Genomic DNA, 18042 nt, shown 5'->3' with positions numbered 1-18042 from the left:
TTGTCTTTTAAAAAAAGTGTTCTCAAGCTCCTCATCAAGCACAAAGTATGACCCTGACATTCTGAAGGCTGAAATCTCCACTACAAGATTAAGGGTGAGAATTCATATTCATTTGTATTCTGTGTGCAAAGTTTGCGAGTATAGAACAAGCAAAGCTTGAACTAGCAGACATATCTTATCCACTTGTACTGAAACCTCTTAGTATTCTCATTAAATACCATTCAGAGGTTTTTAATTAACTTTTAAAGCTGTCTGTTACTTTCAGATAACACATTTTGGGGAAACTGGCAGATATTCTAATCAGATGTGGGTTTAAATAAATCTGATAACTATTTTCACTTGTATGCTTTTGTTTTTGAGAGGAAGAGTAAAAGTCTGTGGGTGAAAATAGGAAAGTAGTAGGCCAAGGTGAGCTGCAGCTACATGACTGTTCTTACACAGGTTTTCTTCTGTGAGAAATACACCATTAGCTACATGAACTGCCTCACAAATTTCTGTTGGTTTACAAACCACTTTTCGGTAATGGTGTGAAACTTTGCTCTGTTATGTCAAAATGGAACAGTTCAGAACAAGAATGAAAGTTTGTGTTTGCGTTTTGGAATTACTAACGAACAAATACCCATTATTTGGTCAGCTGTGTTCAGTATGGTCACTACAGACTTCATATAAAGAACTTTCATTCACAGATTAGTCTTTAGTGAATTTATTTTGAATAAGGAGGAAATGGTTTGGAAGACATTTAAAATCTATACAGGGAGTTAATTTATTTAATCTGTGGCATGTAATGCTCTTTGGATAGTCTAGACTTTCTGTAGTTAGTAATGAAAAAAATTAGACCAAACCATACAGGCCAAAAAGACAGCATCTCACAGCATAGTCTTTCGATAAGGGCTGGAATAGACAGACTCTCAGGAGCACAAACGACAGCAGTTACTCAGCTCTTCCATTGCCCCCTCCTGGTTTCTGCAGAGAGCAGCACTCCTAGGAGCCTCCAAGAGTAACATCTTCCTTCACCTAGAGTAAGAGTTATGATTAGGAATCCAAACAATTAATGTTTAAAATGGATTGTGGAATAGCTCATTAACATTTTAAAATCCAGTATAAATCAGGGGTGGAAGTCACTGTAAAACCGGCATCTGGATATTGCCCTCCTGACTGCTTTTACACCTGTTCATCCTTACCAATATCAATTTGTAGTCCCTTATCCTTTAAGGACAAGGGAAATGGTTGGTGAGAGAACTTATTCCAACACTGGAGGAGGTGGGAGGAAAAATTTTGTAATTTTAGTAGGGAGAATCAATAGCAGTTAGAACCCTGTCAGGAATAAGAATGCAAAAACAAGGTGAGAGCTTCTTTCTAAAATGAGTGGAGCAGTAACAGATGTTCCCTTTGGCAAGGAGATCACTAGTATGTTTGGGAAATTTAACAGTGTTGTTAAAGAACAAAACACAGGACAAAATTTAAACGCTGTCACCAAGAAGTCAAAGAAGGGAAAAGTCAGACCTGGTTCTGTGTTCAGTTTTTCTCATTTTTTAGCTCTGATCACTTCCCAGCTCAAGGTGCAGAAACACTGAATCGCCTCTTGGCGGCAGAGTTACAATTTTGTTCACTGAGGAAAGAGGTAGATGTGTTAAAGTAATTCATTTTTGGGGGGTGCTTTCTTCTCTTCGTTATTTCTTGTAGCCAAAGAGCCTAATCCTGCTGGTTCCCAACACCTGATTTATTGGTATCGCAAAGTCCAAGTTGCATGTGTGCCTAAAATAGGTGACCCAAATCTTGTCTGCAGAGTGTAGGAGGGTGCAGTCAAAGAATACCTGTATCAGCATAGAGTGTGTTGTCATCCAAAGCCACTGGATATGACAGTCATTGAGATAAGAAAAAGTGGAGCCCTGTCATGCTAGGGCTGGAAAATGATTTTCATGGAAGTTGGCAAGAGAGGTATGACTATTATAATAGTTTACCCTTATTTGAATGTTTGAGGATGCTTGCTAATATGCCACCTTTTGGCATTTTACAGTATATGCATGCTTGGACTTAATGGGAAACAAAGTTAGTCATTAGTAAGCTGCTAGCCAGCTGGTTAGGATTTACCCATTGTTTAGTGAATTATTAGGTCAGATGTACTAAATCTGTTTCTCACTGGCTGAGGCTTACTGGTATCATCAGGTTAATGGTGGCTGGAGGGGGGAAACTCAGCGTTCAAGCAAGTTCTGAATTGACCTTTGGCCTTTTCCTTGTTAGCTGTGCTTAATATATGCATGTGGAATCTTTTGGATACATGAAATGCCTATTGTGCAATAGGTCATGGAGAAAATATGACAAAAATCAGACAACTGTTAAAATACACAGGAGAAGAAAGATCTTTCTCCCAAGATTAAAACTGAAAGATCTGATCCTGCAATGGACTTTGAGCGGGACCATTTGGGATCTTAGTTAGTAATCAGTAAGATAATTCAAACAACACTAAAGCATATGTGATCACAGTATGTTTTATGTATATGCAGTGAGTAGGGGATGCACCTTTATAAAATAACAAGGGGAGGGGTGGTTGTTGTTCCATTAGTACTCAAGTGCCAGGAATAAAAGGAGGTTAGCACAGGAGCATGCTTAAAGATGCAGTTAGAAGTAGGAAGCGAGAGGCCTGTTAGGCGACTTAAGATTATGTACAGAGGCAGTAGGAAGGGGGTGAATCATAAAACAAGTGAAGAGTTCTGAAAAAGCAGGAACTATATGAAAGATCTGAAGGAGAAGACAAGGAGCAGAAGAGTAGTTTAATGCAAGTATGATGCAGTAAACACAAAGCCTATATTACGATGTAGGTCACGTCCTTCTAGGATAATGTGCCTAACTCACATTTCCTGATAATGAAATGATGATGAATCACAGCAGAGGACACTCAGAAGATGATCCTTGAGGGTTTCTGTAAGGGTTTCCGAGAGATCCAATCCTCTAAGTTGAAATCAAGTATGCCTTCTACTATTACTATAAATTCACATTTCTGATTTTAAAGAAAAACTGTAACCATTCTATGTTTCTCAGAAAAGCTGAGACTTCTTTCAGATTTTACACATTACCTGGAACACAGAGGTGATATCTCTTCATTTTCTATAACCTTGATCAGAACACATGAGAGATTATTCCTGGGGGTTTTGTGCTAGTCGGGGAAGAAACCATTAAGGAGCTCTGGATCTGTATTTATTCTCTGTTTATTCTGCTAAGTATTCAGTACAGTCAAAATAAAAACAGGTTTCTGTCAAGTAAAGCAACTAGTGACGTTAGTTTCTGACAGCCCGAACCTAACCCTTCATTGAGAGAACAGATTTTGCTTTGGAGAAAATGGAGTTTAAAAGCATTTTATTTCTGTCACAAAAAACATTAGCCAGAAGCTACAAACTTGAATGACTATCATTCACAAACCCATACAAAGACTCCACAAATCACTGGTTATTTTAGACATAGAAAGAATTTTGGGTCTTTTGGAAAGCTACAGCAGCTGCTGATGCTTAGTACTTTTACTCACCTGGTACATTGGGAATATTATTATTATTATTATTATTATTATTATTATTATTATTATTATTATTATATTTTCTATTTGATGAACAGCACCAAGCAAGATGTCTGAAGGGATTTGGGTACAAAAAGTCTTGAAGACATGTTTCGAAATTAATTTCAGTTAAATTGGTCAAAACTCCTTTTTAATGGGATGGTTTAATAGAAACCTGTTTTCAGAAGAGTTGAATATCTGAGGACCTATATGAAAATCAGCAAGAATTTCACAGTGGTAGGTGATAGCAGGGGACTTCCAGCAGGCTCTTCCTTTTTTCACCTTACTAAGGGAAAGCTAAAATCCTAACAGTATCTGGCTAGAATGGAGAGTGCGAATCAGCCAGGTATAGATGCACAAAACCTGAAATTTGGGAGTCTGCATTTCAAGAAGGCATTTCTGCCTCTGTAATCCTATGCTGAGGATTAATTTTAATTTGTACTAAAGTACAGTCCTTAGTAGGTGGTCCAGAAACTTTGGCTTAGCATATTTGGGAAGTATGACATGAAATGTTAAATAGAGGATTTTTTTATTTAATCTATATTCATAAATATTTGGTGGTGGTCTCATATCTGCTAACATCTGAAATAGCAGTATGAAGATGAAAAAGCCTATTGAGCATGCAGATTTAGGGAAAGCAGGGGTTCTTATGTCAAAGACATTTTTACTAAGTAGTTTCATATATTTGAAATCCAGATACGTTTAGTGATTGTTGTCTATGTGTGAAATGAATGTGAACTATATATTTAGCGATCCAGTGTTCATAAAGCTTTGTAAAAAAGGATGGCTCGTAAGAGAAAGGAAAAAAAAATAGTCCAAACTTGGTCTTTTACAGTGCAAATGATGCGAGAGGCTCCTGAAATGAAAGGGTGAAAAAAATAAGCAGCCTAAAAATAAACAGGCATGTCCCTGTAGGACAGTTGGAATGCATGCTTAACAAGTGAGAAGTAAATTACTTGTTAAAGTTCTCTCAGGTTTAATAACACAGTGTGGTATTGATACAAATAAGGAATGTGATTTAATCTGCTTGTGTCCCTTTAATACTGAAACATGTTGCCCATAGACATCAGGAAGAGAGCCGATCCTTTTGTTTTTAATATGTGTCAGTAGAGCAATTTACTCTCTCTTTTTTTCTCATCTGATGTAGAGACTACGTTAATTGTTCAAAGCCATGTGTTGTGCTGTTTAACAAGAGGAATTTTCTAATTCTTGCTTTGATTTAACACACAAGGTTAAGAAGCTGAAGAGGGAACTCTCTCAGATGAAGCAGGAGCTGCTGTACAAGGAACAGGGTTTTGAAACACTGCAACAGTGAGTAAAAGAGTTGAAACTGACTTAATTCAGTCGATCAGTTTCTTTCCTTTTTTTTTTTTTTTTTTGGCATGGAATTGAATCCATCTTATGTAAGACAATTACTGGGGAAAAATGAGAATCTAATAACTCGTGTTGTTGCTGTTAGGAAGCAGGCAATCTGTAGAAATGGCAAACCTATTGTGCAAGTGTTAACATGAGAAATCTGTTCCCCCTCCTATTTTTTTTTTTTCTCCATGAAGTAGCTTGTGTTACGAAGAGGCAGAAAGAAAGGCAGTGGGAAAGGGTCCCAGAAAACAATTCAGCTGCTTTGCGTGTCCCATTTAAACATTTTTTTTTTACAAAATTGAAAAAGGTAGTTAGGAAATACAGGTTTTTATTTCCTCCTTCCCAATTTCTGAGCTCAAAAGAGAGTGAGGGGAAGGTGCTGTTCTCGGAGGTATAAAAGATGTGCAGCTGTGCAGGGTTTGAAATGAGTCACAATTTGAGAATTAGAGACCTGACTTTCTTTGTTCCAGTTGCTGGGATGCCTGATGTCCAAAGGGCTGATGCTGAACCGGGTGAGCATTCTGGGTATTTAACTAGTTGGATTATTAAGGGATGAATTTTTTCAGTTTGAGCATTCCCTGCTGCTTCTGACTTACGAAGTTGGGCCCTAAAGTATTAAACATTACTGGAACTGTCACCACAGAGAACTTGCTGCAGAAGAAACCTTACTAACAAGCATGTTTTCTTGACTAATGTGAACAGAAATTTATTAATGCTAGTTATTTTCTGTATTGTGGTATGTACCCATACATTAAGGATACATTTGAACAGTAAAATGCTGAGCTGTGAGCTATTAGTATGCTAGTTCCAATAGCAGAAAGCAATGTTGTAGCATTGAAAGTAATATTGTCTGGATTCACTGACCCTCTTTCTCTGGATCTCCTGTGTATGGCAGTGTGCTGTCAGATAAGTGATAATCTCTATGCTGGAGGTCTTACAGAATATATGGGGAAGATGGACAAAAGGTGGGAGAAGAGAAGTGCATCAATTGCATTTCCATCTTCCAGGTAAATAAAATGCAGAAAAGTGATTTGCAAAGGATGACAGAGCGTCTGTGACTGGGGTTCAGTGCCGAATCCTAAACAGAATATCTTGTGGGCTCTTGCTTGTGTTTTGATAGATCAGCAGGAATTTTTTTTTTTAAGTGTGAGGAAAAATTTCCCGTCCAGGAAATGGTCAGTCATAATTAGGGACCTGCCAAAATGGATGAGAAACGGTTTTCTGGTATGAAGAGTTTGAAAGCAATTGGAAACTGAAAACCCTCAGCACCATAGGAGGATCCCACACAACATCCTTGTCTCTAAATTGGAGAGACATCAATTTGATGGGTGGACCACTCGGTGGATAAAGAACTGGCTGGATGGCCACACACAAAGAGTTGTGGTCAATGGCTCGATGTCCGGCTGGAGACCAGTAACGAGTGGTGTCCCTCAGGGATCGGTGTTGGGACCGGTCTTGTTCAACATCTTTGTCGGTGACATGGACAGTGGGATTGAGTGCGCCCTCAGCAAGTTTGCCGATGACACCAAGCTGTGTGGTTCGGTTGATACGCCAGAGGGAAGGGATGCCATCCAGAGGGACCTCGACACGCTTGTGAGGGGGACTGATGCCAACCTTATGACGTTTAACCATGCCAAGTGCAAGGTCCTCCACCTGGGTTGGAGCAATCCCAGGCACAGCTACAGGTTGGGCAGAGAAGAGATTCAGAGCAGCCCTGCAGAGGACTTGGGGGTGTTGGTCATGAGAAAATGAACATGAGCCGGCTTCAGTGTGCGCTCACAGCCCAGAAAGCCAACCTTATCCTGGGCTGCATCAAGAGGAGCGTGACCAGCAGGTTGAAGGAGGTGATCTTGCCCCTCTACTCTGCTCTCGTGAGACCTCACTTGGAGTATTGTGTGCAGTTCTGGTGTCCTCAACATAAAAAGGACATGGGACTGTTGGAACAAGTCCAGAGGAGGGCCACGAGGATGATCAGGGGACTGGAGCACCTCCCGTATGAAGATAGGCTGAGAAAGTTGGGGCTGTTCAGCCTGGAGAAGAGAAGGCTGCGTGGAGACCTCATAACAGCCTTCCAGTATCTGAAGGGGGCCTATAAGGATGCTGGGGAGGGACTATTCATCAGGGACTGTAGTGATAGAGCAAGGGGTAATGGGTTCAAACTTAAACAGGGGAAGTTTAGATTGGATCTAAGGAAGAAATTCTTTAGTGAGAGGGTGGTGAGGCACTGGAATGGGTTGCCCAGGGAGGTTGTGAATGCTCCATCCCTGGCAGTGCTCAAACCTGGGTTGGACAGAGCCTTGGGTGACATGTTTAGTGTGAGGTGTCCCTGCCCATGGCAGGGGGGTTGGAACGAGATTATCTTAAGGTCCTTTCCAACCCTAACTATTCTATGATTCTGTGATTCTGTGCCAGTCGAGTCTCTATCCTCCTTCATTTTGACTGAAACAAATGTAAGATTTGTTATTTCAATATATAAAGCCTCGTGAGGAGCGTAGGGAGAAAAGGATAGTTGATTGAATCTATTTAACCATAAATCAGATTTCATTTGAAACAAAATTTAGAAGAAAGGCACATTCATTCTAAAGCTTAAGGTAATAAAAACTCATGCTGCTGTCCCAGGATTAAAGGTTAGCCAATCATGCTGGTTTTATTATATTAATTCAACAATGAAGTATTGTTTCAAAGCAGCTTGCTCACAAGCCATTTTGATAGGAATCCAAAGCATGTTTCAGAAACTGTCAACAGCATTCCACAGAAACACAATGGACGTTTTGTTTTTAAAATTCAGTCAGCCACCTTCAAACAGTACTAATCCCATTAATTTAAAACAGGATGATGGAATATCCTATATGTCAGAGATCCTTCTTGTCCATCTTAATTATAAACAGAGTAAAGCAGTTGCAATTTGAATGTGGCACATCATATTACTAGGCAGCATGTGGTGTATTACCTAACTTTTCATTCATGATCCCAATTGTTGGACTACCCTGTATCTATTTGACCTTAGCAACCTGATAAGTTACCAAAAATTGAGTGTTGTCAGGTAGTAAGTGCCTACCTATGAAAGAGTTTGAGGAACTTTCAAGCTGAAACAAATACATCCTTGAATAGGAATTAATACTGTCTCACATAGGTAATTTTCTTAGACAAATGCAGTTCTAGTTTGTACAAAAACTGAAATTTGAAGAAAGGAAAGCAGAGATACTCACAGCCTTAAAGACTGCTTCAGAACCTTTGTATCTTTGTGCACAAAACTGGAAAAAAAATAGAATACAGTTACAGGTGTTTTGTGCAAGTTGATGTTCTTGCAGGGGATGCTCAAGTTCACTTTAGATCATTGAAATGTTTGCTCATTCCTTGCTCACAAGGTTAATGTCTTCCAGCAAAGATGATGGATGGTGATAAAAACAACCAGTTGCATTATAAAAGAACGTATTCTCTACTAAATGCTTGACTTTTGTGAAAATGGGTGTTGGTTTTAATTTTGTGAAGCACAGCTGCAGTCATTTCTGCAATGCTATGAAGTACTCGTTTAAACTAGAGATCGGAGAATGTGTTTACAAACTGTAGTTCTTGAAGTAAATATGGAAATATTAAAATGAAATATCTTTTTATCTCAAAGTTTAGGGGCTTTTTTGTCTTGTTATTTTCAAGTTACAGTTTTTAAAGTCATTGATAGTCCAGGAATTTAATGAATTGCCCAATCTATGACATATGGTGTTAATTATCCAGAGATTTTGTGAATAAAGAGAGCCTGGTGTGACTGGCTGAGTAGAACAGCTGTTCCACACGGTTAATGCCTAGGATTAGGGTGAACGAGAGGGAAGCTGAGACAAGAATGGTGCTGGTTACATTTCTGTTCTGCAAGGCTGCTGAGTGACAGGAAGCTTGCCCGTCTGCCCTGTCATGGTGTGGGTATGGATAAAGGAATACTGCTACTAAAAAATTCTGCTTCTGTAAGGATCACAGTTAATAGTATGAAAAGTGTACCCAAAAGCTATTTCTGTTCTGCAGAGAGTTATGATGGGGATGGGTATTTTGACAGCTTTGTCAGCAATAATGCTATGCTCCTGGTAGCATGTGTAGGAGTTTTCAGTGCTCTGTGCCCCTTATGTCTTTGAGACTAGATCAACTAGAATTGCTTGTTGAGTAAGGCCCCAGTATTTTTGCTGAGGTAGTTTTAAAGCAAGCAGAGGTATTTTTCCCTTGAATATCTGATGTCAGCAAAAGCCGTTCACTGAGCATTGTGTCTATGTTAGATAGCTTGACATTTTTGCCAAGGATTAAGTATTTTAGTGGAGACTTCAATGTCCTTTTTCCTCTTTGCATGTCTGTTACAGGAAATGGTGTCTTTTATCTCCTTCCCTTCTAACTATGCTTCTGCCTGAAGCAGCACAGTAGAGATGTTAGTATTATTTTCTGTACCTGGTATTAATATTCTCTCTTTCCACAGAATTGACCAAAAAATGTCTGGAGGCCAGAGTGGGTATGAACTGTGTGAGGCCAAAGCCATCCTGAGTGAACTGAAGTCCATCAGAAAGGCTATAAGCTCAGGGGAGAGAGAAAAGCAAGATTTAATGAAGGTATTTTGAACGGCTGATGTAAGTTTTGTGTGGATTTGGTTTAACGCAGTTTGCTTTCCTGATGATAAATACTTTGCAATTTATGCTTCTCAAGGGATTCTCAAAATTCTTTGAGCCATACTAGTATTAAAATGAATTTTCAGAGTGAAGCCTGTGATGTTTCTAGTTAAAAAAATCACTCTATATCAGTCAGAGAACAAAAACTGAGACACACAAAACCACGAGTAGTTTTTACGTTGTCACAGGTGTTGGTCTCCCTTAGAGTCACCTACCAACTGCTTGATTAAAAGGATAGTTTAATAGTAAGTAAACCCAGAGTTCTAATATTTTCATCTTCCATGTAAACATCTTTTGAAGGTACACTGGTTTAAACACAATAAAGTGCAAAGGAACTTTAACACCACCTCCTCCTCTGTTTCCTGGACAGAGTCTTGCAAAGCTGAGAGAGAAATTCAGACTTGACCAGACCATTAGGACATCAGAACCAGACTTGAGTTCCAGCTCTGTAAACCCCCAGCGGTGTTTTCCCAGACAAACTCTGGATACAGGGTCTCAGACTGACATTTCTGGTGAGGTGAGCTTTTTTCAATCTTATCAAATGTAAAGAGAAATTGAATCAAAATGCTGCAGTTAATGGAACTGGAATTAAGTGGTTATTTTCTATTGCTGATAGGTGTGTGTGTATATATATATATATACACACACAGAGGTTTGAGAGAATTAATTAGAATCAGTTATCTGATTTTCCTCCCTTTAAATTTTAAATGAAGATGAACCTACATGTTTGGCATGAAGCATTTATGACAATCTGATTTAATCAAATAGTTGCAGTACAGTGAAGATCAGCATAAGCAGATAGCATTTTTTGATTTGTCCATAGGGTACGTTTCACCTGACAGGCTTAATTCAACATGAAGGTGCTTTTAATTTTCAGAAACAAGATCTCAGAATTTAAATGTGTGATTTCATTTCATGCAGCTGAAAAACTGTCAGTGGAACTACTTGTTCAGTAATTCATTAAAAACCTTCTCTGTTTCATTGACTGTATTTTACATATACAGAAATCTGTGCTTTATTTTTGTACCACCTTTGAAGTTCTGTGAGCTAAGTTTATAAGGAAAAGACTGTACAAGGTTTTCCAAACAAAGAGCTAAGCTATGTTTTGTAGCAAATTTCTTGAAGTCTTTGACTGACTGAGTTCTAAAGTAGATCAAAATCTTAGGTGTAAGCACTGTGAGACTTGTTAGAAAATGCTTTTGCTTTACCCCAATGTAATATGGACAATTGGTAATATAGAGTTAAAAATAGATGAACTGGATCAGAAGAAAACAGCACTGTTTTGTACGTCTGAGTAGATTCCTAACTAGGCATTTAACAGCAAGTATGTGGCTGCAGGTGGGTGTGGTTTTAGTCTTTTAAGTCATAATTTTTTTAGCTTGTGCATAGGTGGTGTTGATTCGTTTAACAGTTTTACACATTAATAAGGCTGTTTCTTTTTTCAACAGGTTGGAGCAAGAAGTAGATCAAATTTAGCAGAGAAGGTCAGGCTAAGTCTTCAATATGAAGAGGCAAAAAGAAGGTAATAGGGTTAGCTGCTTTGTTAAGATACAGCCTTGAAGCTGACTATCTCTGCAGCACTAACATTGTGCTCGCAGTGACATCTAGTGGGCTGCTCTCCTGAGGCAAGTGGGCATCACTGCAAAGTGCTTCTTTTCCTTCAGAATGCACAGACTTTCAGGAGCAGTTGGCGCTTTTGAAAAGTAGGTCTACGTTTAATGCTAAGTTGAACGTATTAAGAAAGAAAATAAAGACGGTGACACATTAATATCAGTTCCAGGATTAATGGAATAGAGCGAGGTAGATTACCACTGAAAGGAGTCACTAGGTTATTTATGCCCATTTTATGCTTCTTTGGGATCATCCTTTCAGTTTACTGTGCCACTGAAGGCTCTTCAGTTTTAGAGTTGCTTCAGACTTCCAGTGCAGATTTAATGTGCCTAACTATATCTTTTTTTCCCTAGGACTTTGCATAATTTGCATACTTGTTATCACTATGGAGTTTGTTTTTTTAATGGGTTTAACCTGAGGATTAAAAAAACCCAGGAACTGCTCCACTGATGAATGTGGAATGCCTTTCAAATAAAGTTCTGCAGGGGTTGCTCATGAGAGGAGGGCCATTTTGATGAATTGCCACAGCACTGAAGAATGGGCATCAGAAAGCAGAACATTCAGGATTAGAATGACATGTCTTCTGGTGCACCAGAAGTGCTGCATAATACTTGGAGAAGATTTCCTATTTAAAAAAAAAAAAGTGTGTGTGGAATATCTTTCTCTTAACAATGTATTAATTAATGCTGTATTATTTTTCTAATACTTTTCACAAAATCAGGTGTCAGCTCTTCAGAAACATTACAGTTTTTGTTATGGAGGTTCTAATTTAAAGGGAATAGAAATCTAAAACCTTAAGCCATACCCAAAGTTATTTTTTCACTCTAAAGAACTAAAGAAGGCAATACAGTAAAAACTAGCACTCTTTTTCCAGATGAAAAATGTGCTTAAAATGTCATTTAATCTGCATGGTCAAGTAGAAAACTGGGAAAATAAATTTGCAGTTTATAAGTGCCAAGTAAAGGCATAGTTAGTTTTATGTTTTAAAGGCGGGAGGCTGCACAATCAACCGGTGTTTTTTTGCCTGATTTCAAATATATACCCTCCTCATACTGAGTAGTATCTACCATCCTTGCTAGTAACAACAGTCATTCTTTATATGCTTATTGAGGAATATGATGGAATTATTTAATGAATGCATTGATTGTATCATAGCACTAAGGCTGTTATGTTTATTCAGTATTGAACATGTATGAATTTGGCTCAGAATCATTATGTACATAACTTTAATTGTCAGATAATGATGTGGATAGATGACATTTTTTTTCAGGCGTGATTGATCCAAATCCAGATTATCCTTGGTATCAAGACACAGTCAAAACAGAGAAGTCCCAGCATTGTGTTTTATCTCACTTTTTCAACAAAAAAAACTCCTGGCAGTAAGTCAGTGTACCACTTCTACCTGAAAAATAAAAAGAGAGAGAGAAAAGAAAACCAGTTCAGGATATGAGTACTGCAGCACAAGGTCTCACTACCTCACAAATTAATCATCCAAGAATGTGGGTCAAAATTTCAGTAGTTCATTCATTTACCTTTGCATAACTAAGTATTTGTTCTATATAGCATTAGTGTGTTTCAAGGTTAAATTCTCTTCTTTAAATTGGTATATTTATTCAGTTTTGTCTGAAAACTACCTAGCAATGAATATTCTTTTCAGCTTTAAATAAGAGAAATGTATGTCTTGAAGACACTGTTAAAGTCTTTAAAGTGTTTGCACATACTGGTTTTATCAGTGACTACTGGGTGAACTTAATAAAGTATACATATCCTGAACTAATGAAGTTACATACCAATTTGCACATAAAGTTCAGTATCTAATTAGATCCCCCTGAGGCACTATGGCCATTGTAATCATCACTGTAATTCTTTTCTGAAATATTAAATATGAAAATACTTAGTTGTTTTGTGTTAAAATAACTAAGAGGGGATCATGTAAGTGAACTTCTCTACTTGAAAATAAGATAATTTCATATGTTGCATACGTTATGTTGCTTAGCCAGCAGAATGTCTTGAAGAGGTGGAATGTTGATGTTAACTATACTTAGTTCATTTGCAATTGTTAATCAAAAGGATCCAATACAGTGTGCTTACAGTCCTGTCTTGATGTGATGAATATTTGGGCAATATTCCTTGTTGACCTGTAACGCAAGGACTTCCTTAAGAGTGAGACCAGTTCAATTTTCTTGTCCATCCAGTCTTTTGCCTGTGAGGCAGTTGAAAAGAGTCCATTATGGTCGCAGAGAGTTGTCTATAGCACAGGAGCAAAGGAACTATTTGGATACTACCATTGCATCCCACAGGCCATCTAACAGCTGTCAGTAGCAGGTACTTTCAGAACAAGATTAGCTAGAACCAGTGACCTGGAGATGAAAGTCTGAACGTTTCATTATCCATCTGAAACTACTCAGTTGTTTTCCCTCTGACTACTGCTCTTCTAAGGGACTGTAGAATATATGTGATATATGTGAGAGCTGCAAAATATGTTGAAATGCTTAATTTCATTTCATCCCACCATTTGGTTATGGTAGCAGTGCTAGTATTTCTGTTTATTTTACATTGTTTTTTCTGTGAAAATACCCTGAGTAAAATTTGTTCTTGCAGGGGTTTGGTGGGAAGATGAGTTGTTCAGCTTCTAGTATAAGCAATGGGATAGTTAGATTCATCATTAACTATTCTTAGCTTTGCCCATAAATAAATGCCTTAATGTACTGTAAAATTAAAACTGGAGATGCAAAATAAGCATGATATTGTTAGTTTTCTTAATCACAGAAAACAAACTGGAAAGAAGAAAAACATTTTCCCAGAGATCTGTCAGAACTGCAGAAAGATTATACATACCAAATTATCTCTGTGTGTGTTTAAGAAATGGGTCATTACCTTAAGTAGTGCCTGCTAATATTGAAGTTGCACAGACTTATATCAGTTGTTGAGCTGATGCAGGGTAACTATGGCAGTTACAGATAAAAGTAACAGATCAGTTCCTCTTGCCCTAGGTTGTATGGAAATATCTTTCTGCTTTAACTTCTGCTTTCTCTGCCTTTTTCCAGCCTACAAGAAAGAGATGCAGAAGTCTAGGAGCTGTTATATAGTTCAGAGCTTCCATATCTTCAGCTATGCAGCTGGTTCAGGTGTGGCTAAGGCTGGAAGTGACTGAAAGTTGTTAGTCGTATTAGCTAATGTGGCACGTATAATGGGAATTTTTAGACTTTCCTAGGGGACAGTGAGTCTTTGTTGCAAGACCTGCACTTCTTGAGCTATGTTGCTGAGCCCATAGACAGAATGATTCTGGAGGCTGAACACTGGAAATAACCTGTCTTGGTCAGGACTGAGCTATAGTACAATAATGATATAGGGAGGTTTCTGATTCCATTATAAGCATGTGTTCACAGAACATGTATGGCTAACCAAGTCTTGGATGTCTTAACCCTGATTTAACATCTGCAATGAGAACAGCAGTTGCACAAACTCAAAATTTTGAGTAAATAATCTCCTTTCTTTTTAGGTAGCTGCTGTCCGATTACCTTTTTATTTTAATGACATAGAAGAGCAATGCTTTTGCCTGTTACGTTTTGCATTCATGCATGCTGCTGAAGTGAGTATCTTGGCTATGGTGCACATTCTTTCACCATGGTAGTTGCTGTTTGTGAGGAGCAAGGCAGCCTCCAACAGCAGAGAAGAATTCCATCATATTCCTCAGTAAGTAAAGCAAAGTGCCACTACCATGTTACCAGACAGATCACTTTCAAAGAGAGCTTTTATTTATGTTGTGACTTCTACTCAAACTTGGCATTGGAACGCAGGAGGAGCTCATTTTTAATGCGTATGCATATTGCTGGTGGCCTGGATAGGCACCTTGTTTTTCTGGTGTAGTCTGCATTCTTTGAAGCAAAACTAAATGCATGGGTTTGAGCAGAAAATGTTGTTATATTCTGCCAGCTTTCAAAACACTGTATCACTTCCCTTGTTCCTGGGACTTGTGTGCTGTGCTGTGCTCAGACAAATCTGCTCTGTTTTATTTTAGCATGGCTAACTTGAAGATTGAACTCTCTAAGCTAGATAGTGAAGCTTGGCCTGGGGCACTGGATGTGGAAAAGGAAAAACTGATGTTAATCAATGAAAAAGAAGAGCTTTTGAAGGAACTCCAGTTTATTACACCATGCAAACGTACTCAAGATGAGCTAGAGCAGCTAGAAGCAGAGAGGAAAAGGCTTGAAGAAGAGCTGCTCTCTGTAAAAAGCACACCCAGTCAAGCACTTGCTGAAAGGTAAGGGATTGTTCTTTTCTAATATTAAATGCTGCCTTCTGCAGTCTAACCTTTGTACTCATTGCAGACCCTGAACTATGCCTTGATGGGCAGTTTTCCTTCAGTAACTGTTCTATGTAGATCTTAATTAAATTTGTTATTAGCCCACTGGGCAGAAACACAAAGAAGTCTTCTGTACTGTGAGAGAATGTGAACACCCTGTATGTGCTCTGCAATATCAGTTTCTCTGTGTTTGTTACCACCATGAAAATGTCTGTGACAGATGTTAAATAACTGAGGAATGTCAACATACCAGCAGGAGGGCAATACATCATTCACTTGTTTCTGATAATAGCTGTAAACTATTTGAACTTAGGTTACAAAGATTATCTTGATCGTTGCAACATCTGAAGCATTTCATTGTGAGTTTTATTACATACAAAAATGCAACCAGAGGAGGGGAATGGAGTAGTTCAGAGGAGAAGGATAATTGCTGCAAAACTTCACTAACTTGCTGCTACCTAACTGGTAACTGAAGTGACTCCCACAATAAATTGTTTTAGCCAGATTCAGAGTTCGGGAAAATCAAAGGTGACTGTCACAAATAGACTCTTCATCAGCTGTAAGTGGAAATAAATTTATGGACACCTCTAGCTCACATAAAATGCAATAAATGCAAAATGTCATTGTGTGTATCAGTGTAATATGCTTTATTGAAGTAATACAGTCAGCACTGTAAGCCTTTTATACTTCCCTGTGCTAAGAAACACCTGCTGTTGCTGCAGTTTCACTGAACAATGACATTCCTGTTAGTGGCATTAGATGTTGGGTCCTAAACTGTAGCTGAGTAGTGAGGAAATTTTGGGTTTACAAAGTATGAATGTGTATATTAGATTATGTGATTTTTAGACATATTTGTACACTTCCTAATAGTTCAAACTGCAGTATATAATCCAAGCATGTTTTAGAGGGATTATGCCCTGCTAGAACTATATTTTTACAGGAGACATGTTAGTAGTATCTGAATTACTGTGGAACCGTTGCTTTCTGACTTCCATTAATAAATGGAGAATAAGGGATCAATAATAAAATCACATTCACAAATAAGTAATGCAAATCTAAGATTTTGCTAATATGCCATTGTAAGTAAAAGCTAAGTCTTGACTCGTGCTGTAAATAGGTAGCTGGTTTCTTAGTCTTGTGGTTTGAATTTGCTTGCTTAGTGCCAAAGAAAATCCTGCATCTGACCATTTTCTCATACGTGTCTGATGCCAAACTGTAAGTACCAAGGGCAAGTAAAATTGTCTCTCATTGTGAGGATGAAATGAAACAGCAGGCTTTTTTCCCCATGTATAGTGACACAAGTAGTTGCTAGAGCTTACATTTTTTTCACTCCTATTTTCTTCAAATTTTTCTCCTTTGGATTTTTATTCCTGAAAATGTGGAATTTTTTATTTTTTTTTTTTTTCTGATGTTGCTGTAAGATTTCATGTCATACACTGCCAGTTGAGGTGGCATTTATGGTGGCCTCTGGTTTGCTTTTTTGCTATTCCAGTGAATCTCCAGTGAATTTCTACCTGCAATTGTTTAGGGTATTAAAGCTGTCTCCCTTGATGACTTCAGAGCACATCAAGTCTTTTACACCATGCTGTTTTGAGGATTATTTCTGGCATGTCTGCTATGAACATAAAGAAAACCTTCATTTTGTAGAACTCAGGTGCTGAAACTTTTCCTGAACTGTTAATTGGAGAAAAGGATGCATTTAATTGTATCAGGTCAGCCATCAGCATTTTGTTTCTTGGAGATGAAGGTTCTTCTCTCCATTATCAGTGAAGGAACCATGCCATCTTCAAAGTGCTGCCCTGTTGTTGCATTACTGTTCTCTTTCATGAGGTTTCATGAATGCCTTAGGTTTATCGTGTTCAATATATCCAGTGTTTTCACTGGATAATGAATTTGATAATGAAGCAACAGTGTAAGAAGCTATGGAATGTGTCAGACAGATGTGACAAAGGTTGTCTGGGTTGGGGTTTGTTTCTTTCTATTTTCTTTTTTTCCTACAGGAGGAAGGAACAGAAGACTTGTTCTGACTTAAAACAAAAGCATTAGAGCATTGCCCGGGGTTATTTTGCTGGAATTGCCACTGGTAGATGTACACAGAATCAATTTAGAGAAGGAAGATGTAGATCATAACATACCAGCTTCAGAAAATCAGAGACAGTGCATACTCTGGCTGCTTTAAGAAACCTCCCAGTAACTACATAGGAGTAACTAGATTGTGGAAAGCTTGCTACTTGCTTGCCTCTGGGTTCCGTCATGTCAGGGGATTTCTGTTACTGCTTCAGTCCTTGGCAAAATCTTCTAAGTAATCTCAGGCATTTAAGCAAATGTGTGATATAACTACTTGATTGTGCTGTTTTCTGCAAAACTGGTCCCTGCTCTTATGCCTGTCATAAGCATGTCCACATAAGTTTGCATTGAAAGGTGAAGTATCTGCTCTTCACCTTTTTAGTGTATTTTCTTAAGATTCTGAGTCCCTCTCGGCAATGTTACAATTTAAGATCAAAACTGGAGAAAAATGTCTTGCTCCCACAACGAGCAGTAGGTTAATTTAGATAGGAGGGGTGCAAAGAGGAGAGATT

At 38.3% G+C, this 18042-nt stretch overlaps 1 protein-coding gene across 1 annotated transcript in view; it reads left to right on the top strand.

The window, feature by feature from the left end:
- WWC2 (WW and C2 domain containing 2) overlaps positions 1-18042 on the top strand; it is a gene marked incomplete at both ends in the record, with an annotated part of 99333 nt that overhangs the window by 48914 nt on the left and 32377 nt on the right. Inside the window, 6 exons of the mRNA XM_080629873.1 lie at positions 18-94; positions 4779-4858; positions 9360-9489; positions 9917-10063; positions 10995-11068; positions 15179-15421. Coding sequence (XP_080485999.1) covers positions 18-94; positions 4779-4858; positions 9360-9489; positions 9917-10063; positions 10995-11068; positions 15179-15421 — 751 coding nt within the window. The remainder of the gene's footprint in view (positions 1-17; positions 95-4778; positions 4859-9359; positions 9490-9916; positions 10064-10994; positions 11069-15178; positions 15422-18042) is intronic.

This window comes from Psittacula echo (genome assembly GCF_963264785.1).
Source record: "Psittacula echo genome assembly, chromosome: 1".
NCBI classification, from domain to species: Eukaryota; Metazoa; Chordata; class Aves; order Psittaciformes; family Psittacidae; genus Psittacula; species Psittacula echo.
Note: the sequence above shows the minus strand (reverse complement) of the source record. Positions and strands in the feature narration are given on the sequence as shown.